At 40.9% G+C, this 20473-nt stretch overlaps 1 protein-coding gene across 1 annotated transcript; it reads left to right on the forward strand.

The window, feature by feature from the left end:
• The first annotated feature begins 2226 nt into the window (after nt 1–2226).
• Nucleotides 2227–5034, forward strand: MAP1LC3C (microtubule associated protein 1 light chain 3 gamma). The gene is made up of 4 exons (XM_058835215.1): nt 2227–2386; nt 2491–2546; nt 2666–2772; nt 3738–5034. The coding sequence occupies exons 1-4, from the start codon at nt 2329–2331 to the stop codon at nt 3946–3948; spliced, it is 432 nt and encodes a 143-aa protein (XP_058691198.1). The 5' UTR covers nt 2227–2328; the 3' UTR covers nt 3949–5034.
• Nucleotides 5035–20473: the final 15439 nt, after the last annotated feature.

The raw sequence follows: 20473 nt of genomic DNA on the forward strand, positions 1-20473 counted from the left end.
GGTTTCCACACATCCTGCTGTCTCCTACAGGCTTTGTTCCTGTGCTGTCCATGCTGTTTCTTTACTCTTCAAATTATTCCTCTTTTCCTTCATCTTCTTAAATACAATGCACCACAATGAGTTATGGCACTGTCAATTCTCTGGCACACGTCCTCTTTCACTCAGGCTTTCTCAGTCTGTCAACTCACCGCTATTCAAAAGACCTTAAGCTAGACCCAGCTACTTAAGCCAACCCTTGTGCTTATCTGCCCTGATGCAAAGATCAAAGCATAGGGGTGAGCTGTTCCCAAACCATTCCAGCATAGGCTCAAGGCCTTTCTCAAAGTTCAGAGCTCTTGTTTTATGAGCCACTCAAAGCCAAGCGTCTTCTCTGTATAATAAAATTTGTGCTGCCATGTGGGGGAGCTTGTGCTGTGGCTAATGCTCATCACTTCAAGAGAAAAGGACAGCTCAGCAGCACTAAGGATTGCCAGCCACTGGAAACTGTTCTGGAGGGGCTGGTTGAAAAACCTGGCACATACGTAGATAACGCACACACTCTTTATTAAAGATGTTCCTTTTCAAAATGATCTTGGGTGACAGTCACTTTGCCTTGATAAAGCAAAAAATCCATATAGCTTATCAACTGTACCTTATAAAAATTTGCAACTTCCAGTTGCCCTTAGCCTGGTAAAATAATAGAATTTAAATTGGAAAAGACCTGTAAGATCCTTGAGTCCATCCATTAATTAGCACTGTCAAATCCACCACTAAGCCATGTCACTAAGTGCCACATCAACTAGATCATGATCAGAATGATGGATCAAACACAATGAAAATTCCTATATTTTAAAGGGATAAGTAAAGCAAACAAGTAATGAAGATCAGTTCCAGACCCCCACTGAGTGATTTATAAACCCAACCACCAGACTTTACTGGAGTCTTTACTGCTTGCTGAGCCATGTTTGTCCACAAAGCCACCTTGACAGCTGAAGTAAAAGCAGGTGAACCAGGAATCCAAAAGGCAAGGAACCTGCTTGATCATCTGTACCAAATAGATGGACTTGGGGTCTGCTTGAAACCCCCTAAAATCACAATTCTGCCCCAGAGACAAAACCAGTTAAAACTCTCAGGTCATTCAGAAAATAAGCAAGCTGGTAGCCTGAGGAGATAAAAAAAATGACAGGGGCGGGTGGTTGGTTTTGTGTGGGGGTGTTTTTTTTTGGTTTTGGTTTTTGCGGGTTTTTTGCATAGGTGGGGTGGATTGTCTCGTTTTCTTTTAAAACCAAAGAAATAGTTTGAAAGCGGTTTGTCGGCATGAAGAAAGCCGGCCATGTGGAAAGGGGCGACAGCTGGGAGCAGTCCAGCCTTGAGCTGCACCCCTGAACCACTGGTCAGGGTAACCAAAGCCCTGTCACACAGCAGCAGCGCAGTGCCTGTGGGCAGAGCAGCTGGCAGCGCGGGTACCCCCGGCCACGGCAAAAGGCACGGCGGGCCCACAGCCGGCCGAGGCGGGCCCACAGCCGGCCGAGGCGGGCCCACAGCCGGCCGAGGCGGGCCCACAGCCGGCCGAGGCGGGCCCACAGCCGGCCGAGGCGGGCCCACAGCCGGCCGAGGCGGGCCCACAGCCGGCCGAGGCGGGCCCACAGCCGGCCGAGGCGGGCCCACAGCCGGCCGAGGCGGGCCCACAGCCGGCCGAGGCGGGCCCACAGCCGGCCGAGGCGGGCCCACAGCCGGCCGAGGCGGGCCCACAGCCGGCCGAGGCGGGCCCACAGCCGGCCGAGGCGGGCCCACAGCCGGCCGAGGCGGGCCCACAGCCGGCCGAGGCGGGCCCACAGCCGGCCGAGGCGGGCCCACAGCCGGCCGAGGCGGGCCCACAGCCGGCCGAGGCGGGCCCACAGCCGGCCGAGGCGGGCCCACAGCCGGCCGAGGCGGGCCCACAGCCGGCCGAGGCGGGCCCACAGCCGGCCGAGGCGGGCCCACAGCCGGCCGAGGCGGGCCCACAGCCGGCCGAGGCGGGCCCACAGCCGGCCGAGGCGGGCCCACAGCCGGCCGAGGCGGGCCCACAGCCGGCCGAGGCGGGCCCACAGCCGGCCGAGGCGGGCCCACAGCCGGCCGAGGCGGGCCCACAGCCGGCCGAGGCGGGCCCACAGCCGGCCGAGGCGGGCCCACAGCCGGCCGAGGCGGGCCCACAGCCGGCCGAGGCGGGCCCACAGCCGGCCGAGGCGGGCCCACAGCCGGCCGAGGCGGGCCCGTTGGCTGCGGCCGCGCTGCCGGGCGGGGCGGGACGGCCCCGCTCCGTGCGAGGTGCGGGCGCGGCGGGCGCAGCGGCGGCCCCGAGGCGGGAGGATGCGGGCGGCGCCCGGGACGCAGCCGGACCGGCCCTTCAAGCTCAGGAAGAGCCTCGGTAGGGGCGCCCGGGCCGCGGAGGGGCTGCGCGGGGGCGGAGGGGCTGCGCGCACACGTAACGCTTCTCTTCTCTTCTCTTCTCTTCTCTGCTCTGCCCCGCAGCCACCCGGCGGGAAGAAGTAGCAGGGATCCGAGCCAAGTTCCCGACGAAAATCCCGGTAAATCTCTGGTTTGTTATCGGAGGTTGTCGCCGCTGTTTAAGGAAAGAAGCGTGTGAGGGGAGGGAAAAGGACCTGGGTATTTTATATTTGGCTAAGTGTGGCTCTAATTAAAACAGGTAATTGTTGAGAGATACCATAAAGAGAAATACCTTCCTCTCTTGGACAAAACCAAGTTTCTGGTTCCTGAGGAGCTGACCATGGCACAGTTCATAACCATCATCAGGTGGGTAGTGGCGACTGGTGGATTGGAGCTGCACCTTGGGCTGCTGTTCCCTAAGAAGATATTTCCTAGTGTGCTGCTGGGGACGTCTTGCTTCTTTTGGTGGGTAGGAGGATAAAGGTGTTAGTAATGTAATGGCTTCCCTCTCTTGCAAGTGTTCGATCGATCAACAGATGTTTTCACTTGGGGGAAAAACATCGTCTTTTTTGGGTTCATAGACCTCTCCCTTCTTCCTAACTGTAGCGAAAAAAGACTCTTGTTCTGCTCTCTTCCTGCCTCATGGACTGGGTATTGGGGCTCTGTGATCTTTTTCTACTTATGACTGTCAGTGCCTTGCTCTCTTACTGCACCTAGCTGAATTTGTTGAAGTTCAAAGCAGCGCTTGAATGTGAGTGAAATGAAACATGCTGCAAACTTGTTCTTTATGAAACATTACAGCAAAGAAGTCCCCCAAAATATTTAGTGGTATTTTCTGACAAAGTATGAAAGCTGTGTTTTTCAGTACACTTATTAAAGTATAGAAAAATATCTTTCTATATTATAACTTCTGTAAAAAATGCTTTTGGCTCTTGGACAACTTAGATCTTAATCCTCATATGTAATGTCTCTGAAAAAGACATGTTTTCTGGAGGTAGTGTAACAGACTGGAGCTGGAATCCTTTACAAGATCTGCACTACAGAAGCTTTTGGCTTCTATTCACACTTTTCCCTGGTAACTGGGAACTCCAAGCCCATGCTCAGTAGCACGTTTGGTGTAGACATGTAAGCCTTTCCTCAGAGTATGGGCCTTTGAGCTTCCAGTTAACTTCCTGCTGATGGAGATGTTAAACCACATAATCACTTTACATAGCATGTCTTGTACCTACTTCATGCAACTGCTTTGTTTAATGGATGTTATAGACTGAAGCTGAACCCATATTCAACTTGCTAATGCATAATTCTCTCTTTCTTCTCTCTTTTTCAATTAGAAGCAGGATGGCTCTAACAGCTACACAAGCTTTCTACCTGCTGGTGAACAACAAAAGCCTAGCCAGTATGTCCTTGACAATGGCAGAAGTGTACAGGGACTACAAAGATGAAGATGGCTTTGTGTATATGACCTATGCTTCCCAGGAGATGTTTGGATGCTTATTACCCACTGCCCAAGGGAAAACTATGGAATGCTTTCAGAAAACTTAAGATTGGGTTAATATGCTGCAGCAAAGCAGTTTGCTCTGAATCATGCCTGTGACATGAGCCTCGGAGATGCTCCTTCCAGTGTGAGCTCTTGAGCTCTGTAGTGGGAGTTATGACCCAAAAGCTGGCAGGACCAGCTTAAGACAGAAATGGTGGTACACTTTCCCTAGGTAATAATTTGGATATATATTTTTATATTTGAAGACACTGTGGGTTGGGTTTTTTTTTCTTTTGAACTGCACCTCCACTGTTTTACAATATCAGTCTTTGTTGTGTAACTGATTTTTAAGGTTTCCTGAAAGCCTATGTCTAAGAGTAAAATAAAGAACCTTTTATGTATTCAGTTGAATGTTATTTTTAATCTGGGAAAGACTGTAAAAATTTGTCTAGGAGAAGATCCTATAATAATTCTGGGAATTTGAGCTCAATGCCTTTTAAATGAAACACTGCTTGCACAGCTACTCTGATTTTTTGAATGGAATATCAAAGTTTAAGTTGTGTCACCCATGACCAAAACCATAACTATGAATGGTTCATATTGGGCTGTGAGATTAAATAGATGTGCCAGAGCACTGTTAAGTTTAACACCTGAATAAACTGTCAGCTGTTACGGAAAATGCTGTTTGTGCATAGATAACTATTTGTTTAAATAAGCAAATTGATTGCTAGTTAGCATAACTGAAATGCAGATAGCAGGACTTGATTAATTAAGTTTCAAGAGTTTTTTTCTTGCTGCTGAAATTTGCTAGCGGGGTTACTCCAGATACTGTCATATCCATCCCCCACAGGCACCTGCTTGTCAGGTACCCTGAAAGACTTCAGTGAGCCTTCTCTCTATGACAGAGCCAAGTCATGTCCCTTGTGATTAAGAGATATTCCAGTGTTTCTGGAAAATGTTGAAAATATCAAAAATACCATGTAGTAAAATGTTGATTCACCTTAATATGCAGGCTTGGTTCCTGTAAATGTGTATGAAAGGAACACTTGACACAAGCTTTAGTCTGAAGTATTGCTCAAGCTGTCTTCCCCGTATGTGAGGAATGTATTGGAAAGCTGGAAATGCTCTGATCATGCATGATCAAATAAAAACACCAGGTAATTTAAAAATCTGTCACAGTTTGCAGTTTATTAATCAACCTCTGGCAGCCTCAGTTCAGAATTGGTCAAATTGTTACAATATGATGCAATTCTTCAGGACTAAACTGCAGAATGATTAATGTAGGAATTACTAGACTGCAAAGAAAGAAGTGTTGACAGTATTTAAGTATTTAAGTTATGCATAAGGAAGGAATGTATGTGTAAGCTTTTTGCAGTGGTTCTCTTGCATTAATAATCTCTTGAACATGAAGTTCTGAGCAGACCTGGGTTTGAGCCTCTAAACCAGGGGATTTAGAGGAGTACCTGCTGTAGTGGAGGTGATGTTTTCCAACTCATGTTTCATGAGCTGAGGAACAAAGAAATCATTGAACTGACCTGTGGAAAGGATAAGGCTATGTCAGTATAAGTTATAAAAACATGTGGGCTTTGGGATCCCAGAATTGGTTACTTGGATACATTTCACTTACGCTTGTAACGGAAACAGTTTCCATTGCACAAACTAAACTCGAATGGTCATTTGTCACCAGCCCTTCAGGGAAGCAGAGACACCTGCTTGGCAGGAGCAGCACGCAGAAATGCTGAGCAGCTGTGGGAGCCTTGGGGTGGGAGGAGCAAGGGGAGAGTGTGTTCAAGCTCTCTTGCCTGTCTAGGGTTGGGCTAATATTTTGCTTCAATGGGTCCTCTGTATTCCTGTCTTGTGTGACACTTGGTACATGAAGAGAGAAGCACTACAGTTTCTTGGCTGATTTCTTTGGTTTGTAATGTAGTGACTGAGGTGTAAGTGTTGATCCCTCCAGCATTTATTAACATTAGTCTATGGTGTCTACAGGCTGAATCACAGATCCAGCCAAAAAAGTTGCACAAGGAGGTTAGTTGCAGGTAAAGAGCATCGTTATAAACTTGTTTAAACTGGCCTGATAAACCTAGAAAGAAGTCCTGTGAACTGGGAAAGCATCATTGGGTAATAATAATAGACTTGCCCTTCTATCAGATGTTGAAGAAGATAGGTTACTAACTATCAAAGAGAGTTTTTACAAAGCCTTAAAATAATAAACTAGGAGTTACATGCCCAAATAGTTCTGTTGTCCTGCTTGTGGAATTGCCTTGGTATGATTAGAAGGTTTGAATTTAGCATATTCTCTTGAAGTGCAAAGAACAAGGATTAGGAAAGAAGCAAACAGAAAAACTTTCCTTTGACTTACAAATGCAACTGAGATAACTGCAGCTACTTCCAATGTAGTTGCTGTTTGAAGAGCTAATATTTGCTCAAGCAAATAGTTATTGATTAGAAACAGTTTGTTTGTTTTTTTTTTTTAATGAAGGACACAATGCTGTGTTAAGCAGATTTTATACTTCTTTCCAATGTGCCACTAATATAAAAAGAGATGGCAGAGATGCCATTTGTTTTTTAAAAGTTTTATCTTCATTATATGGACTTGTGTTCATTAATATCAAAGATATCCAGCAGAGAAGAGAAAACCTTCTGAGGATACTTCTATTTCCATAGTCTACCAGCTCAATCCCAGAAGATGCTCAGAGCTCTGGCTTCAAATACAAACCAAATCAACCTGAGGGATATGGAATATTAGAGTGGTATGAGAGCTTTTCTGGAAGAGTGGTCCTTGAGGGAAGCATGTCCTACAGTCTTCTAAAATCAAAGCTACAACCTGTGCACAATGCTTTATGGAGTGCAAACTGACATTTGTTGCTGCAAGGCAAACATGATAACCTCAGTCCGGGCTTTAGCACATATAAGCAACATCAGGAGCTTTCCAAACTGTTTGGATTTTAAAATTACTTAATGTTATGTTTTGGTAGAATAAATAAATGAACGGGAACACTAATCTTCTTGTTCAAGGCAATAACACTTGTGAACTTAGATGGGCTTTTTATTGTTTTCCCATGCTAACTATTTCCAGATGGTGGTAGTTCCAGGATAAAAACATTTTAATATTTTACACACACTAAGTGACAGATGGTATCCTCTGCTGCAAATAAGTTGCTTTGTTTAGTAAATTAAGTTTTAAATAATTTTAGTAAATTAAGAAGGTAAAATGAGATAACAGGACAAAATATAACCTTCAGCATCAAACTGCCCTGCTATACTCTCCTTCTCCTTTAAAGAAAGCCTGTAGAGAAATCAGAAGGAAAAAACCAAAAATACCTAAGCAGAACAGATTTTTTTTTTTTTTTGAAAACCAATGTTCTAGCTTATGGATTATGAAGTGGAGAGAAGAGTGGAAGGGTTTCTGTGGAAAACCTCCAAGGGATCCCTGAGGGTGATTGAGAAATATGATTTCATGTTACAGTGCCTGTGTACAAAATGTTTAATGGCATACATACTTCCCTCAAGGACCCCTGTTCCAGAAATATTTTGAGACCAATCTGAATCTCAAAATAGCCCCTTTTTTCATAGTTTTGAATCAATCAAGAGGAGAAAGAGAAGAATAAAAAAACCCCAAAAAATAATAATAAAAAAAAGTATAAATCCACCCAGACTTCCACCTATAAATATGTGCTTAGTTTCTTTAGCTTTCCTAAGCTGCTCTGCTGCTTTGTAATGTTAGCTCTACCCACTTAGGGTAGATTATTTCTCAGAAGTTTAAGTTAGCTACTACTTATTCCTATACAGTCCACAACGTGCAAGGGTAGCTAGGTCCTATAATAAATAACAATCTGACCCTAGTTTAGAGGGACATGAATATAACTTTAATGAAATTAGTAATGCCCTTAAATGCCCTCCCCAGAAAGTCCTATCACTCCCTGCCTCCTGTATTTCATGTGGTGCCTCTCTTGTGCCTGTAATGTTCCTATGGCACACAACTGTAGCAATGCAGTCAGTCCAGGTGGGTTTCGAAGAACACAGGGCTAGTCTCAATGGCAGAGTTCAAAAAGCAGCACTGTCCTTTCCCCTGCAGTGGCAGACCCTCAGGAGGGAGGGAGTGTGCCTGCCTGGCTACACATGGAGCTTCCAGAGCAGGCAGGCAGGGACTGAGGTGGGGCTGCTCTGGCCACTCAGCACTTACATCATGTCTGTCAGGGACTCTGAAGGCCTTTATGAGGCTGCTTATGATTTGTTGCAGGGTGGGCTTGGCTAAGGGTGTTTATTTTTGAAAATATTTCAAGACCCTGGCTTTACTTTCCATTTATAATAGCATGGCCTGGATCTTAATCAGACCTTCAGCTCAAGCCTGTTCTACGTCAGAAATTCTACTGATTGCATGGCTCTTGATGCTAATGACCAAGACATCCCTAGTAGACCTAAAATTTATTTTTTGCTCTCAAAAACCAAACCAAGACTTTACAGCCTGAAAAATGGATTCCCAGGGAAATCTTTAGATCAGTGAGTGAGCCAGGGGGTTAAGCATGTGTATCAGTGTTCCCACCCAAAGCAGCTGCAACCACACAAGCCTGCCTGTGGCTGCCTGGAAAGCCTGAGCCTAAGTGTGATCTCACTAAGGCAACTGTTAGAGAGAGCTTATGAGAAGGAAACACATACTCACAGATGGAGGGTGGATATAGCCTTTTTCTGAACCAAATGTGAACTCTGTCAATGGAAAAAACCACACAGAGTGGTGCTGAAAGGCAGACATGGCAAATAAAGACATTCTATTCTTGGTGCTGGCACTACTTCACAAGGCAACTTGGCCCTTACCCTGAGAACTTAAAAACTTCATGTCAAGTGATGGATAGGAGTATAGTCTCTGTCTGACTCTTCTCCCCAAAAATGCTGCATCTGTGCTCAAAAATTAAAAATCAGATAGAGATGTGAACTGCATATTTGAATACTGACTGGCTGAGGAAGATTAACATTTTCCAGCAGCTGGATGCATTAGTCACTATAAAATAAAAGAGCCATCAATAGAAAAAACAGCTGCTGTGCTGCAGGTGAGGGCAGAATCACCAGTTTAGTGCAGACACATCTGTGCTGTCTAGACTGTCAGGGTAACCCAAGCATTGCAGGGGTTATGAAGATAATTTTGCTACTTGAAATTATACTGGCTCTGCTATAAACCTGTCAAAACTGTCAAGACAGGCCTCAGGAGAAACTGCATTTTCCTAGGAGGCAGCTGGAGTTGATCTACATCTCAGTTCTTTCAGCCATCCTCTTGCACAATGGTTTTGTTCTCTTTTTTTTATTTTTTGAAAGGGACCAGGTCTTCTGTGTTTGCAGAACCTGGGTACAGGTTCCAAGACTGCTGAAAATAATAAATAATATGAACTTAGTTGCCATGTAACAAACTTGCATGATAATTCATAGCTGTTCCGCTATTGTAATTCAGCCTACGTTGAGCCCATAAAATTTGGCTGTGCCTCAGTCACTCAGCTTTCTAAGCCTCTGTCAGGTCTGGAGCAGCAGTTTAAGTTAGATGGCTGCAATCATTACTGCTATTTGGGTAACCCCACCTTCCAGTGAATTTTGTTGGTGACAAAATTTGTTGAATCAGTTGAAGAACAGCTGTGTGGGTTAGCCTTGCTCACCAGTGGGAACCATTTTTGCTAGAGGTAAAACCAGACAGGTTAATGTAGCAGCTTAATTTCATGTCCCAGCTCATCTAGATGATTTTGGCACAGAAGCAGGATGCCATGGCAGCGCAGGCTGGTGAGAGGTGACAGCTTTCAGGAGGGGTTTGGTGCGGAGGAGGGCTGTCACAAGAAACTGAGGGGTGGAACTTCTGCTGGTATAGGTAGACCTTGAAGATTTTATGGGTCTGCAGGCTAGTCCATATCAGGACTTCTCACATAAATACTCTTCCCTAAAGGAAGGTTTCCTCTGCTTCTGACATCCAAGGCAGCTAGTCCACTAGGCAAGTGAAGATTATTGTCATGCTCTTCACAGAGGAGCATCCTTATAACTCAGTGGATAAAGAACTGGGAAGACCCTGCTATGATTCCTTTTTCTCCCTGAAGAGGCTGAGCCACAAACTCCACATTGTGCACTCCCAGTAGCTCCCGTCTCCCTGGACCCAGCACAGGAAATCAACTGCTGCTGCCAGAAGCTAGGGCCTTTGTAGGTAAAGCCCAGAGTGACAGCAGAGGTGTGTGGCTAAGGGGCTTGAACCCAGCTCCCAAACTAAACCCCCAGCCTACCTTCTCTTTCTGAAAATAAACTATGCAACTGCAGGATCTGTGAGAGGCTACAATTTTACTAGTGGAAAATTCAGGCAAAACTCTATAAAATAAACGAAGCAATTCAAGTAGAAGCCAAGGCAGGCCTTGAAATTAGTGTCTGGAGCCATAAAGGCTGCAGAGCTAAAGCTACCATGTTACAGTTCATGGGAGGAAGCACTTGTCTACAGGAGGTTGAGAGAAGGAAAGGTCAAGCATTCCATCTGACCTGAAAGATTTTCTGTTTAGTTTTCTGGAAAGTTTTTCTTCAAAATAAGGTTTTGCCAAGTATCTTGTTTCCTGATTCAAACAAATTTATTTTCTCTACATCAAATTAATTTTACTTAAGATGGTTTGTCAAGAGGGAAAATCCAAATCTCAACTTATATTTATATGGGGGAAAAGATGAATTTTAAAAAAAGCTTGTTGACTATTAGGTCACAGCTGTGTAACTATCATAAAAATTTACAATATGTATGCCAAGAAGCACTCAGGTAATACTGAAAAGCCAAAAGAGGGGTTACTCCATTTTAGAAAACTTGAAAATCAGGCAGAACTTTCTGCTAATTCTCAGCATAGGAATTTTTGTGTTTTGTGGTGTTTTTGGATGTGTTTTGGTTACATATAAATGAGATCCACACACTTTAAGACAGTCATACTACAAACTGAATCCTTCAGGACCGTGTGTGTATATCTTCTCACTTTGATGTAGGGCCTATGCTTCTGGAAATCTGTTAACAAACCCTCAGTTTTTGTGAGATTAATACTATGAGGAGTTCAGATTGCAGGGAAAGTATCAGGAAAGTTGAAAACATAATCCTTTGGAGAGGACAGAATTTTTCTCTACACTTGTATTTTCTCACCCTGTGACTAGACCCATGGGTACTGTTTCTTTTATTTCTGTGATTATCAAAGTCAATGCCACACTGAAGTCTGCTACACAACCTTAATCATTAACTGCTATTTTTTGAGCAGTGGTATATTACACAAACAATAAAAAAATAGGTGATTCAAAGTCATTCTTGGTCTGCTTCTGGGTTACTAGAGGAAATGAATCGGAGATTAAAAAAACCCCAGCATCTAGAGCAGGCCTAAATTCAAGTTTCAGACCGATTTCAGTGCTCAAAACACAAGTGTCTTTCCCATTTTGTCCCGGTTTTTGTTTTAGTAAATTTAAATAAAGAGCAATTGAGCAGTGATTCCAAAGCTGTAGATGTGAGGTCAAAACAAATCCTGGTGTTTCTTGTCTTTTGAAGCAAATATGCTTAATTTAATCAGCTACTAAACCCAAATACTTATATTTACCAGTAAAAGTATTTGTGATATAAAAACAGTGCTTAGACTCACATTTAATGATACTTTTATTTACACACATTTTCTTATTTCTGTCATGTTTTCAGGAGTGCTCAGAGCCAGTTTTGGCTCCAGCATAAATTGCTAAAGAGTTATTTAGTTATTTTTGCTTATTAAGTGTGAGATAAACACTGAATAAAGACCTAATTCTATAAAATACAGAGATGTTTTCTTTATATCTAATTCATTGATTACTTTGAACAAGAAGTCATGATTGCACTGCAAGGGAACACAAAGGAAATCTATACATGCTGGAGGTCTTTCTCCTGACTGAAACTCTAATCATCTGCTTGACGTCATGGAATTTTACAAAGGTTTAACCAATGTCAACTCCTGCCTTTTTCTTCTTGATGCTGTTTGCTCCACATCTGCATTTAATCTCTGGTAAAACAAATCAGAATTTATGGAGTTTACCCCACAAATGGAGAAGGTTCTTCTCTTGTCTCCTTGTCCACATACAAAGTACTTGTTAACAGAGCTGATGCTTATCTAATACCTTACTCACTGTGCCTTCTAAACAAATAAAGATATGAATCCAAAGGCAAAAAATACTCCACAGAGTAGCTAGTTTTGAGTATCTTGTGGGTTTTGCAATAAGAAACACAAAAAAGTTGGCAAAGATCTTACAGGAAGAATGAAGAAGGACCTCCTCACTGTCTGGGTAATATTCAAGAGGGATAAATGTAAAACCCTACATTAGGACAAGAATAATCAGCCACATAAATACAGGGTTGAAAACAAGTGGCTGGTGGCATTTCTTCTTAAAAGAGCCCATGGAATGTAATGAATCATAAGCTAAGCAGAAATCAACACTATCATGGTGTTGTGAAAAAAGCAAACACAATACTGAGATTTCTAACCTAAAGTAGAGCCTGCAAGGTGTGTGAAATAAGCCTGTTTGGTGCTGTACTCAACAACAGTAGGGCTTCATCTGAAATAATGTGTACAGTTTAAGGCACTGCACACCAAGAATATGAACCAACTGAGAACTCAAAGATTATTGATGATGAGGAGAAATTTAGTATGATAAAATTTGCACAAACTGAGGTGGTTTAGCTTCAAGAAGAAAATGCTCAGAAAGGGACATGACATTCCTAACAAATGAAAGGCTTTTTGAAAAGGAAGCAGAAGAATGTCAATGCCCATGTGCCATAGATTATTTATGGAGCTTTATAGACCCTGCCCATCTTCCCACATTGCTCTTCACTTGAAACATGGAAGCTCTCTATCTGGATTCTAGAAGTATTCAGAAAGAAACACAATGGCACAATTGCAATTAGAGTAACAATGATTGAGAAGTATTTCACTGTAAATATTTTACAGGGCAACACTGCTAGTGGGTGCTGTGAAGGTGAGCACACACAGTTGGAACAGAACAGCCATGTATAAAATCCAACTACAGCTGTAGGCACAGGAGATGCTGCTGGGCCTTGTCTTGTAAAAGAATATGAGAATAATCATATGGTAGCCACAATGTGTTACCAGTCACAAAAAAAGGCTAATACAATCCTTGGATATGTGTAGAGGGAGAAGAATTTTAACTTTACTTCTGCGCCTGGCAATGGAATGACTGCTGCTACACTCAGTCTAGTAAGTACAATTCAGGATTAATGTTGCAACTTGGAGAAAGTTCCAAGAATTGTCAAGAGAATGATTCAGGTGTTGGGAAAAAGCCATCTACTTTACCAATGGATAAGAGATGGCTAAACTACTCTTTTCAAATCCTTAATAGTTTAGGCAGTAGGAACTGATAATGGGCTCTTAAGTCCAGCAGATGAACACATGACCTGTGTGTGTCAGCACACTGATTTTTTTGTTTCCTTGATACCAGTTTTCAAACAGATAATGTTCTTTGGCCTGATTCAAAAGGCTGCTAGGTGCACACTAGAGGTAGGACACAGAAACCAGCAGGCAAAAGGTGATAGGTTACTGGAGAGGAGAAAACCAAAGGTTAATCTTTTCTGGCAGCAGTGCAGATATCTGGGAGATTAAAGTAACCACATAACAATGGCCTAGGCTGCCTTCTTATGCAGGACAGGGAGTTGAGAACAAAGGCTAACCTAGCATTCTGGATTAATGAGGCCAGACATTTACAATCTGGTCAAGCTGAAGCAAAAGGTCCTTTTCTAGAGTTCTCCTCCATAGGAGTGCTAAGTAACACTGATAGAATGCATTAGTTTGAGCATTTACCTTCCTTGTTACTCAATATATATAGGGTATATATTTCAAATATTTTTGAAATGTCCAGCTTTATTGTGACTAGTTCAAAGCAAAATTTCTTGCAAATTTCAAACACTTAACTGAAAACAGTAAGATTCTGTTTGAAAAAAATATAGTCACAAAGGAAATAAAGAAAAATAAGATTATGACTGAAAATAAATCTCTCAGATGTTACCATTTTTCAGCAAACTGAGTTCACCTTCAGTGGGCCACACGTATAGATACAAATAAGACCCCACCAATTATCTTTTCTACCATGCTTTTCAGGGATTATTTTGCCTCCCACAAGCTGCATAGGCACTTTTTGAGCCAGAATCTCTGGTCCAGACAATTCAGGTTCTAGGCAAGACTGATGGGTAGAGCTAAGGTAGGTTTGAATGACATTCAAAGTCCTCAAGTGCTGCAACTCCCCAGGATACAGGCCAATACCTGAATTAAATAACAGACATTCATTCTAATTGATGTGTGGTTTCCCACAGTCCTGAAGTCCAAATATTTAATCTGTCCTGGAAATAACCTCCCCCTAAAAGCCCATGATAAATAATGGATTCTCCTGCAGCACAACTGGAATAGACTTCTCAGTGCACGACACCAAATCTATTTTTGTAAAAGGACAAATGGAGCCAATTGAGTGATTTCACTGGCTGGTGATTTCCTTGAAACAGTTTATCACATACATAAAAATACACTGCATTGCCTCACTTCAAAAGTCATCTTTATTTTCATTTTAATTAAGTTATAGTATTTATCTTGATGATTAAACTCCAGGATGTGTGAATTCAGTGGCATCACAGAAACCATTGTATATCAACTGTTTTTGTACCTACATATGCCTACAGATGTCCAGGAAGGCAGCACTGGAGAAGTTAATTACACATGTGCAATATTTAAAGGTTGGCCCACAGGTATTTAGGAGTTGCAGAAGACTCCTAGTTCAACCTCTTCATCTCCAACACGCATGCAGACACAAGCACACTCACATCTAAATCAACATCACATATAGGAGATTTAAGTTCTTCAAACTTAAATTTGTGTCACTTAAATAAGAAATCCACTAAACAAACTCAAGTATTAATTCTGATAGCTGGTGCGTCAGCATTTCACAACAGCTATAAATGTGGGAGATTCAACATTTTTGCACTTCTCCTGCAGGCACATCTGAGGAATGTTCACATGCTCTCACCCACAGCTATATTAGGCACATGTCTCAAGCGCAGAAGCAGCTTTATAAGTTATACTCCAGACAACGGAGGCTCAGACATATAACTCACTGCACTGATGCATTCTTGTGTCATCTATTCATTTAGCATTGTACAGAACAAATGTGCATCTTTGGTCTCCAGCTGAAATATAACTGTCCTCTAAGAATATTGTTTTATCACCCAGTTATATGCAAGCAAGGCCAGTTGGGAAAGGTAATGAGATGAATGTTTTTTCTTGGAATTAGGGCTGACTTCTAGGCTGGACATTGCTCCTCTTCTTTTTACACATCTCTATTATTCAATTCCCCTTGTTTAGCTTTTCTGGTGCAGAATCTAAAATAAATCAAGAGGCAGTGGTGTTCCTAGATCTCCTAAAAGCTGATTTTAAGTTTACAGTCAATCTTACAAATTGAAGTTTCTGGGCTTATATGATTATACTATTCTCTTGTGACCATCTGTGACCCACTGCAGGTCACATTAATAGTCCTATAATCAGGTTTCATTGCTGATACAACTTTCAAGCTTTCATGTTTCAGGAATGTTTTCTCCTTGTTACAGTGCAGAACTGTGATTCAAACTACCTAAGTGCTATTTTTTGCTCTCTCACTGGTTTAGAGGAGAACAGAGGCTAATCCTCCAAGCCAGTCCAAATAGAGTTTCTATTTTTTAAAAAAATGAGGACAGTACTGTTGACCTTTGTTGCTTTGAGATCTGTTACTGAGACTTATAAAAGCTAAATGACTGCAACTCAGAATTTACTCTCACTACAGTTGTATGTGACAGCTGTATGTTTATGTATTCTATCAAGAAGGTAAGTACTCCAGAAAACTTGCATCCTTAAGGAGTTAAGAAGGTATTAAGAAGGCACAATATAACACATTAAGTGAAATGCAATTGTGATGGAGTAACTTCTACCTGCCATATCTGATGATTTCTAGTAGCTCTCTGGGAAGGGGAGCCCAGGTTGATCCTCTTTTCTGACTAGATGCATTTGCAAATCACTGGTAAATGTTTGTTTCCAAGTTATCAGGTCTCTAGAAGCACAAATAAAGTAAATATGAGTGATATAAATACTCCTCTCCACACAGGAATTATAAAGTTCCAAATTTCGGTTCAGAAGGATATGAGCCCCTTTAATTTCTATGCTTTTTCAATGTGCATATATAGATGTAATGTCCTGGTTTACTTATACTTTGTTTATAGCTACAGTGGGCACTCTTTAGTGAATTTATTATTTAGATCCCTAGAAAGGAGTGTGAACGAAGCAAGAAGACAGGGCTGAAAACTCAAGTCCAAAACATTCAGAATTAAAGAAGATTGATACAAAAAGGGAAAACCAGTTTCCTCATTAAGCACAAAAAGATTCGGAACAACTGTTTTAAAATTTTCTAAAGCCACTTTTCAATTTTGGAAACATAGATTCAGAATAGAAAGAGGGCCAGATCTTACACAAAATTAACTACTATGACTGTGAGCAAAATTAATACCTCTATTAAGTGCCCCACAAGAAGAAAATAATTCAAATAAAAATTGGGATGAAACCACTACCACCCCAGATTTTCTTGCTGGTCTGAAAAAGAAAATAAAAACCCAAATAAAAACAGAGTACTGCTATTTATAAACTTAGCACTAACTATGTTCAATTTTGTTGCATTCAACAACTAGCACCCTGTTATCCTAAGTGGGCATGACTTACTGCAGGCACTTGTTTAATATAAAAATCTTCCAGACATCCTAGAAAATTTATTAGGGCTTCTGAAAAGGCCTAGACATTACAGCTTATACACAGAGTTTACTTATGCTTCACATCTTTGCAGATATTAGTACTTAATTTTTAAACTGAAAATGAAATGGAGCCAGAAAACTTTATGAAGCCTTTAACCAATCTATTTAAAGAAAGTTACTCTAGCCACAAGATTGAAGCTCCCCTGCTGCATACTTTTCATTACTTCTCCCCCCATCTACAGTTGATATTTTCTGTTTTGCAGAAAGTTTTCATGGTTTATGGGCTGACATCCCATCTTTCCTTAGTTCTCCCTTCTCTAGACTAAACAATGCCAATTCCTTCCACCCTCCCTCATACTGCCTTCTAGACTGTTGCTCATTCTTTTTACTTCTCTCTGGACTGTCTCCAGGGTGTCTACATTTTTCTTCAAGTATTGTGCCCAAACCAGTACTCCTTGCTACTGGAGTGTCAAGGAGAGTGGAAGAAGCACTTTAAACACCCTACATAAAATGTTTGTACTCCAGAACTGCTTAATTTAGCTGAAATTTTTTGATACTTAATAAGTGCTGGGAGCTTTCAGAACCGTGCAACTGAAGATGTATGTTCAGAGAGTCTTTCCTTGTGAAAGCTGGGTTCAGGGTTTTGGGATTGGGGGCCTAAGGCCAGAAATTTGTAAATACGTCTCTTCCTTTATTACAAGGCATGCCAGCAAATCAAGAATAAGCTCTGATTTATTGTGCAAAATGGTCCCTATTTTCAGGCCCTCAAGCAGGCTCATAAGGTTTTCAGATATGGACAGCAATGATCCTGTTTTGTGTTTAAATTACCCAGCTTTCTGGACACAGGTAGTGAGTTGAATTTCTAAGAGCCTTGCCCAAAAGGAGAACACTGAGCCCCCCAGCCTTCTGAGCTGTGCACTGTTACACAGCATAAAGCCTTGTTACTTTGGTACCTTTAGTCTGGAAACACTGTTTCATGAAACACAGTTTTAATTAATTTAATTAATTAACATAGTTAATTAGCTCTAAAACTTTCCAGGTCACAATGTATTATTTACTGTTTATATTTGGTTATGAAAATAGACTTAGTTAATGCTCTAGACTAGTGTAGTCTAAATATCCATTCAACTAATTGGTAACACTTCCCCAACTCTCATTTTTCTGTGTTGCCTTAAATTGTGCTGTTTTTTTTGAAGATTTGGAACAGATCTTAATGAGATTTTTTTTACCAGAATTTGAAGGATTTTTATTTCAAATACTTGCCAGAGGCCAGTGGTCTATTACACTGGCCAAACATGAAACAAATTCAGCAAGTTGGGCAGGTGTTTTTAAACACCTGTGTTGATCCACAGAAGTCAGTGAGTCTCAGGTAAAACACAACTTTCCCAGGCATCTAGTCTCAGTCTCTTAGTACAGCTCTGTATTACAGCTGTATAACTTTGCATGGGAAAATAGAAGTGGGGCTGCACATCAAATATTGTCCTTTGCTATGGAGAAGAAGAGGTAAAATAAATATATTTTAAATTACTGTTCCACTTTCATGCCATTCACTACAAAACTTAAAAGAGGGAATGAAAACAGAAATTCACAGCTGTAAAGTTCAGTAATCAGTGTTCCCTTGAAGACAAATAATGACGTCAGTGAACTAGCTTCAAGGTTGAGTAAATAAGATTAGAATAATAACCTGGGAAATTACAGAAATCTTCAGTGGACTGTTTTGAAAACAGACCAAACAATCATTAATTTTGGGGAAATTGCTACTGCAGCCTATTGCAACTTTTCCAGAAAATTCAAAAACTCCTTCTCTCCACTTGCCACTGCTGGCTTAAAAAGCAGATAAAGCAGAAGGCATTTTGAGGGTTTAATATATAAAGAAATCAAAATACAGGCTAGGCCAAAGAAGGGAAGCCTTTTGTGTTGTTTTTTGCTGAGGAACAAGCATAATGGCAGCCAAAAAAAACCCAGAAACCAACCTACCTCAAAACTACACTTTGACTACTATAACTTATCGGTTATGCAAAGCTTTTATGTGTTTTGAAGAACTGTTTAAGAAAGAAACCTGAGGATATGCAAAAGATGCATTAGTACAAATACAGTGATATTTATATGTAGTTGGTATTTATTCACTGCCAGTAGGTATGCTTTTATTTTTTCTTCTTCAAAGCCAGCTGAAATTCGACTTAAAAATACTGACCAGAACATAGGAGCATAATGTTCTTGCATGCCTGAAGCCAGCATTGTTGTGAAATCAAAGTGGGTAAAATCCACATTAACATGGAGGAAACTGACAAAGTCTCTTGGTGTTTATTGTCAGACAGAAATTTGTCCAACAGATATCACTTCAGGATTCTGGCATTGGCAAAATTTGCATGCCAGACACAGGAAACCAAGAAAAACAAGACAAACCACAGAAGTCTTCAAATCTGTATAATTTTTATAGTTTAGTGAAAAGATGGATGTTCTCACTGTGACTGACCTCTAAGAAGTAGACTTTTAAGCCAATACAAATATTAGCTTATTTAAGCCTCTGAACATTCATATAATATTGGACACAGGACAATCCAGCTTACTTTTGATCAGATTTTAGACCATTAACTGAACTCTGCTTAGCAATTTACCTTATTAAAAAACCAAACAACAAAACCCCCTAAAACAAAAACCCACCAAAAATGTTCAATTTTTTTTTTGTATTTAGCAACCATCATCTCAGAAGTCAGTGTTCTCTGTATTTAAACTATTATTTATAAATCAATACTTATGTTATTTAGTTCTACCTAAAACTTTAAAAAAAATGTCCATTGTAATTCAGGTGAAGATTGAAGGACATTGTGTTTGCTAATGCAAATGGTTTCAATACACTAAAGTTAGCATTATCTAATTTAAGATGGCTTTCATTGGAGAAAAAAATGGTGAGATGAAATATGTAAAATTGCATTTAATTTGACAGAATTAGCTAATTGTTAAAAAAGGATGCTAATAGCTGCTAATTGACCTCAAAACATGCATTCATAAAAATGACTAACTACTGTATTGTTTTGTGTGAGAAGGAACAAAAAGATTTAAGCAGAAATATTCAGTTGAATTTGGTCAAGTCACCTATAGTTTCAAAACCATGACTGGATTTGGATGATCACACTCTCACAATAATTGTCTGTGATACTTAATATTTATAGGTCATATGAGAATTCTGATGAAGGAATGGCCAGCCAGCACTTTCAAAAGTGAAGCCTGATCAGACCACCATTAGTAAATTTAGTTTTTCTGGGCAAGATTTACTCTTTTAATATGGTAGAGCAATGCCATCCATTTTGTAAGAATACTCTGAAGTCCTGTTGATAAAATTAGAAATATTAAACATTAAAAAGGTGTATTTAGTAATTTATATGAGATTGTAAAGCAAGCAACACACAAATCATGCCTTTGCTTGCCATTTGCTTTCAATTCCTCCTACTCACTTCTTGTTTTCTAACTGCCAAACTTTTAAATGCCTGCTTTTTTAAGATCACCAAACTCTCCTTCCTCCACGTTGTTTTCCCCTTGTGTTATATTTTGTCCTCCCCAGGCCATCATAACCTGTAATAATTTCTCCTATTCTGATACTTAATAATTTTTACTATGGAATATTACCCTACCCTATTAAACTCAGGAATAATGTCTTACACCAATTCATTTGCATTTATGTTATTGTACCTTCCCACAGAGCAAACACCAACACAGTAACTCCATATTAAAAGTATAAAATGCTATTTATGCTTACACATGTAATTATTTACATGCAATGTATTAGATGCCTCTATTTCTGAGAAGAATCCTCTGTAGTG

This window comes from Poecile atricapillus, chromosome 3 (genome assembly GCF_030490865.1).
Source record: "Poecile atricapillus isolate bPoeAtr1 chromosome 3, bPoeAtr1.hap1, whole genome shotgun sequence".
Classification (NCBI taxonomy): domain Eukaryota; kingdom Metazoa; phylum Chordata; class Aves; order Passeriformes; family Paridae; genus Poecile; species Poecile atricapillus.

Coding starts and splice junctions, on each gene's coding strand:
- MAP1LC3C (XM_058835215.1), top strand. CDS start 2,329: ATGCGGGCGGCGCCCGGGACGCAGCCGGACCGGCCCTTCAAGCTCAGG. Junction 2,387..2,490: donor CAAGCTCAGGAAGAGCCTCG/GTAGGGGCGCCC, acceptor TCTGCCCCGCAG/CCACCCGGCGGGAAGAAGTA. Junction 2,547..2,665: donor AGTTCCCGACGAAAATCCCG/GTAAATCTCTGG, acceptor TAATTAAAACAG/GTAATTGTTGAGAGATACCA.